The sequence below is a fragment of the Microtus ochrogaster genome, chromosome 18 (assembly GCF_000317375.1).
Source record: "Microtus ochrogaster isolate Prairie Vole_2 chromosome 18, MicOch1.0, whole genome shotgun sequence".
NCBI classification, from domain to species: domain Eukaryota; kingdom Metazoa; phylum Chordata; class Mammalia; order Rodentia; family Cricetidae; genus Microtus; species Microtus ochrogaster.
In genome coordinates this window covers 52,775,518-52,781,569 of record NC_022020.1, presented here as the reverse complement: position 1 = coordinate 52,781,569, position 6,052 = coordinate 52,775,518, and the positions used below count along the sequence as shown (strand labels likewise).

The 6,052-nt window shown below is 40.7% G+C and overlaps 1 protein-coding gene across 4 annotated transcripts in view; it reads left to right on the top strand.

The window, feature by feature from the left end:
- The window catches only part of Spire1 (spire type actin nucleation factor 1), a 102,278-nt gene that overhangs the window by 37,929 nt on the left and 58,297 nt on the right, over positions 1-6,052 (top strand). For all 4 annotated transcript variants that reach the window (XM_005356227.3, XM_013349544.2, XM_005356226.3 and 1 more), the window contains exon 3: positions 3,176-3,301. In XM_005356227.3, coding sequence (XP_005356284.1) covers positions 3,176-3,301 — 126 coding nt within the window. The remainder of the gene's footprint in view (positions 1-3,175; positions 3,302-6,052) is intronic.

The following is a 6,052-nucleotide window of genomic DNA, read 5'->3' as shown; positions in this document are numbered from 1 at the left end:
AAAAATTTTAATTATTAATGTGTATGTGCACATATGTGTGTGTGCTAATGCGCGTGTGTGTGATGGTCAGAGGAGCACTTGTAGAGTCAATTCTGTTTGTACCCTTACACGAGTTCCAGGACCACACTTAGGTCACAGGCATGTGCAGAGTGCACCTTTACTGCTGCGCCATCTCCCCAAACTGTGTTTGCCTTTTTGTTGTTAAATGTAAAAACATTAAGCTAAGTTGGAATAATTCAAATGATAGGACTTGTAAGATCTTGAAAATTTGTCTAATTTTAGTGATCAAGATCTCTGAATATATAACAAATATAAACTTCATATTTTATCGTTGCCTGTTGATTATGGTGGAAAGAAAGAGAATATACATGGGGTTAAGCATGAACACACATATGTAATTATTTTTCTGACTCATTCTGGTGCTCTTTGCTGCTGACACTAAAGCCACATAAATTGTGCATACAAATTTAGATATATGCTCCCCTTGAATAAAAAATATACTCTCTGGCCCGGAGAGATTGCTCTGTGTAAAGAACCCTTGCTCCTCCTCCAGGTTTATAATTGTCTTTATAAATGTGGTTTTCGTTATTTTGCTTGTGATGAACATCTTATGCAATTTGATTCTGCATTACTATCTTAGAAAATACATTCTAGAATTGGGGATTTAGCTCAGGCGTAGAGCACTTCTCTAGCAAGCACAGACATTGGGTGTGATCTTAAGGAAATAATTTTGAATTTGAGTAGGAAGCTGTTACAGTTTGGGTATGGGATAACCCCACAAAGGCTCCTGTTAAAGGCTTCGTTCACACCTCACAGTGCTATTAAGAGGTGATTGAATCATAAAGGTGCTGTGATAGCTTTATCAGTGGATTAATCCTCTGGTGAGATCATAGTTGGATTGGCCTTGGAGGAAGTCAGCCTTTGTGGGGGTGCTTTTGAAGGATGTTCTCTGCTCCTTCCTGTCTCTGTGCCACCTGTGCACCGTGATAGAGCCACATCACTCTACCTCATCTTTTCCTCGTGGTGTTCAGCCTCTCACCACACAAAGGCCCAGAACCAAGAAAGCCAAGTGAGCATGGATTATAGCCTATGAACCTATGAAGCCATGAGTCAGAATTAGTCCTTGCTCTTTTGTTTTTCTAAGTACTTTGTCAACACGCACAAAAAAAAGTAATACAAGAACCTTCCGTGTGGTACAAAAAAAAAACCAAAAAACTAAGAAACATGAAAACAATACAGCTATCACTGAACGTCTTTTATTCTGTGTTGTTTGTTTTGTTTTGTTTTCTTGATACTTGGTTTCATGTAGCTTTGGCTGGCCTGGAACGCGCTATATACACCAAGTTGACCTCAAACTAATAGAGTTCCTCCTACCTCTGCCTCTGTAGTGCTATGACCTTTGTTGTGGACCATCACACCTTCTTTTGACTCTTTTAGTAAAATAGTATTTCATGGAGCCCAGACAGGCCTTACTCCTGGTTTCTCTGCCTCTGACTACATCGTGGTCTCCTGGTCTCTCTGTCTCTGACTGCATAGCAGTGGGATTGATCATAGGCTTGGATTCACCTTACCCAGCTCTCTCTATTCTTTCTAGAAATTGTTAAAATATAGCAGATTTCTTTCCAACAACATATTAATGTCTAACTTATTAAGAGACATTAACAGCTTTTTATTGCAAATGAAGTGCTTAGATGTGACTATTGAACATGGGTACATAAATCTTATTTTTTAGAAACATAACATTATTATTTCTCCTAAGAGACTATCTTTGCAGTGTAATAAAGAACCTGGTGTGCATTTGTTTCCAGATCACTTTGAGTCATGTTAAGTTGCCTCTCTTACAGCTTGCATCATCTTGAGACATGAGGGCCAGACATAGACAGCACTGGAGGGCTGGCTCCCTGCCCTCCTCTTCCAGTCTCCATTCCCACTTCCCCAGGCTTCACAAGAGAACAAGTGTGGGCTTCAGAACCTAGGTTCTCCTTGTGGATAAAAAACAAAACAGGGATGATTCAGGGTTCTATTTGAGAGTACATGGTATTGTGCTGTGCATACGCCATGTCAGACAGGTATCTCTGACAGGCATGAGGAATGCTCAGAAAACAGTAGCTGGTTGTCCTAGTTGCTTTCTGTTGCTGCGATAAATACCATGGCCAAATGCAACTTGGAGAGGAAAGCGTTTGTTTCATTTTACAGGGAAGTCGGGGTAATATCATGAGGTAGAAACCATGAAGGAATGTTGCTTACTGGCTTGCTCCCTCTGGCTGGTTTAGCTAGCTTTCTTTTTTTTTTTTTTTTTTTTTTTTTTTTTTTTTTTTTTTTGGTTTTTCGAGACAGGGTTTCTCTGTGGTTTTGGAGCCTGTCCTGGAACTAGCTCTGTAGACCAGGCTGGTCTCGAACTCACAGAGATCCACCTGCCTCTGTCTCCCGAGTGCTGGGATTAAAGGTGTGCGCCACCACCGCCCGGCTTGGCTAGCTTTCTTATACAACCCAGACCCACCTACCTGGGAATGGTGCCACCTACTGTGGCGTATGCCCTACGACTCAATCTGCAGTTAAGAAAGTGGTCACAATTAAGACTTTGCCACAGCTGAGCAGTGATGGCACACGCCTTTAATTCCAGCACTTAAGGAGGCAGAGGCAAATAGAGCTCTGTGAGTTTGAGGCCAGCCTGGTCTGCAAAGCGAGTTCCAGGACAGCTGGACTGTTACACAGAGAAACCAGTCTTGAAAAACAGAAACAAAAAAGAAAAGGACTTGGCCACAGGCCAGTGTGATCAAGACAACTCTTCAGTTGAAGTTAACCTTTTCCCAGGTTTGTGTTGCATCAAGTTGACAGCTGAAACTAATTATGACACTGTTAAAATACCTTGTCAATATTTAGCAAATCTTTTTTTTTTCCTCTCAGACTAAACTTTTTGGCACATTTCCCTATCATTTTCCAATAGGATCTAATTCTAGTCAGCTTATCTTTGCTGCTAGTTATCCTTTAGTTAAACCATTTTTCCACATGATTGTGTGGCCTTTATGAGTGGTCCTATGGTACATAAACCTCAGGTGATGGGACTTAGCTTCATCTAAAAGAAAAAATTCACGTAGATGGGTGTGTCTCTTTTAATGGTACCTAAAATGCCAGTGATAACCAAACTCCATAATTTCCTTGTTTTCTCCTGCAGATATGTGCCGCTCATCTCCCAGCTGAGTCGGAGGCACCAAATCATTATCAGGCAGTATGTCGAGCACTGTTTGCAGAAACCATGGAACTGCATACATTTCTGACCAAAATTAAGAGTGCGAAGGAGGTGAGTACAAGCCCTAATATTTATAGACATTGAAATAGGTAGCCTCGATTTTCAATATTGTCCATTCTGTGCTTTTTGGTTTGGGCTTTGTTTTTTTCTTTTCCTTTTTAAAGACAAGGTCTTACTGTATACCCAGGCTAGTTGTGAACTCAGGACCCTCTTACCTCTCAAGAATACGTATTTATTATAGAACAGAGATGTTCTATAATACGTATTCTTGAATATTAACACTGACTCTACTTAATAAAACAAAAGCTTTCATAAAGCTTTCTTCTAAGTGCAATAAGCAGTCGAGATTGTTTTTATCTGTTTCCTGTGGTACTGACTTTTCACCTCATTCTGTACTCTTCTGTTGTTCATTTTGGGACATATTATCACCTCCTTCAGGAAGTTGTGGATAAGGTGGAGACATTCTTATCCATGAGGCCACACTCTCTTTTCATTGTTCAGTTGTTGAAGTAGACTTTATTAAAGATTTAGTGGAGGACACCAGAATAACTGTTCTGAAAATCTGAATATTTTGTTTAGTTACTGTTTGTGCATGTCGAAGGTTTAAAGTGTTGTGTTCAAGGAGAAGCATTCCAGATTGTTTGGAAGGAGAGACCTGTTTTATATTGCACAGATGGTTGTGAGAACCCACTGAGATCGTACATAAGACTGTTGGCGCCTGCCCCGAGAGAGAGCTTGTTCCAGTATGACTAGAGTGCAGAGCTTCTATGGGGCACTAGGCTAAAACGTTTAGAAAGAGACACCTGTGGGGCATGCAAGCATGAAGGGAGAAGCTGGCCTGTCGCCAAGTGAGACTCAAGTAGCCCTAGTAAAAAGTAGGTGACACATCCATCCACTAAGCCATATTTCATAAGCTCAGCTGTGGATGCAGGAACAGTTCGAGGTTTTCTCCTACTCTTTCTGAGTACTGTTCATAGCAGGGCTAGTGACGGGCCAGGGAAACCTGTGCCTTTAAAAAAACACAAGAGGAAAGCTGTCAAGGAGCTAAGAGTGGACTGAGTTGTTGAAGATCTTTAGAGACAGAAACAGGCAGTACTCAGTGAATGTCTCAAACCTGCCCTCAGCCAAGAGTTTTTTAGAGTTGTCCTGAGCTAAGAATTTGCCTTCCCAGAGCATTTTTTTCAGACTAGTATAGCAAGTTAAAGGAGTTTTAAAATTTTTCCAACACTAGCATTCTCAGAAAACATTTTTAAACTTAAAGAATGGTAGGCATTTTTAGCTCTCCATTCTGTTAGCTTAAAAAACTTCTCTTTATTCTTGATTAAATTTTGCTTTAGGTGGCTGGAGAGATGGCCCTGTGGTTAAGAGCTCTTTATGCTCTTACAGAACACCTGGGTTCAGTTCCCAGAGCCCACATGGTGTTGAACAGCCATTTACTTCCAGAGTGCTAAGATTAAAGGTGGGAACTACCATGCCCATGCCCAGCTTTGGTACATAAAATTTAAGGGTTAGAAAAACCAGTGCATTTTGCATCCCCAGCGGGCACTGACAGTCCTTGTCTCCATGGTGACAGATTGCCCTTGTTTGCATCGGCTTCTCCGATACACCAGAAGAGGATTCATATAGGAAAAAGCTCAATGTACCAGAGAAATAGATGTTTTCAGGCGGAGCTCTGGTAGAGGTAGGAGGACCAGGAGTTCAGGGCTATCCTCTGCTACATAATAAATTAAAGGCCAGCTTGAACCACATGAGTCCTTGTCTGTCTGAAACAAAAATAGGAGCTTCGTTTTGAAAAAGAACGCCTTTTTCAAAAAAACAACTGATTTTCAGTTTATAATTTTAGATATAATACTAACACTGATCCATTTTTTAAGGTCTCTATGGATGAATTAAATTCTATTTCTGTTATGTATGTATACACCACATTTTCTTTATCCCTTTATCTGTTGATGTGCATCCAGGTTAATTCCTAACTTTGCTGTTGTGAATTAGTGCTGTAATAAACGTGGATGTGCAAGTATCTCTGAATTGTGTTGTATTTAATTCCCTGTGCTATGTGTCTAGGAGTGTTACAGTAAAATCCATATGGTAATTCTATTATTGGTTTTTTGAGGAACCTCCATACTGATTTCCATATTGGCTGAACTAATTTGCATCTCCATCAGCAATGTATAAGAATTTCTTTCTGCCGTGTCCTTGTTTCCACCGTGAAGGAGATATTAGGCAACTCTTTTTAAGTACCTCTCCTGTTTTAGGAAGCTGTTTCTGTACTTCTCAGTAAAGTTTGCTTGCTTGTTCTTTTAAAAAGAAGAAAGAAATTGGTCTGGTAAGATAGCTCAGTCTGTAAAATGCTTGTTTCATAAGTAAGCTTGGGGACCGGAGTTTGGTCTTTAAAACCTATGTAAAAATAACTCGCATGGGGGCTAGAGAGATGGCTCAGTGGTTAAGAGCACTGCTGCTCTTCCAGAGTCCTGAGTTCAATTCCCAGCAACCACATGGTGGCTCACAACCATCTGTAATGAGGTCTGGTGCCCTCTTCTGGTGTGCATATATGCAGGCAGAACACAGTGTACATAATAAATAAATAAAATCTTAAAAAGAACTGGCATGATGGTATAACTTGTAATTTTAGTGACGGGGAGGCAGAAATAGGAGGATTCCTGGAATTTACTGGCCAGCCAGCCTAGTCTAACTGGTGAGCATCAGGCCAATGAAAGACCCTGTCTTATGAGGTAGACATCATTCCTGAAGGTGACAGCTGAGGTTGTCTTCTGGCTTCCATATGTGGGCTTGTAGACACAT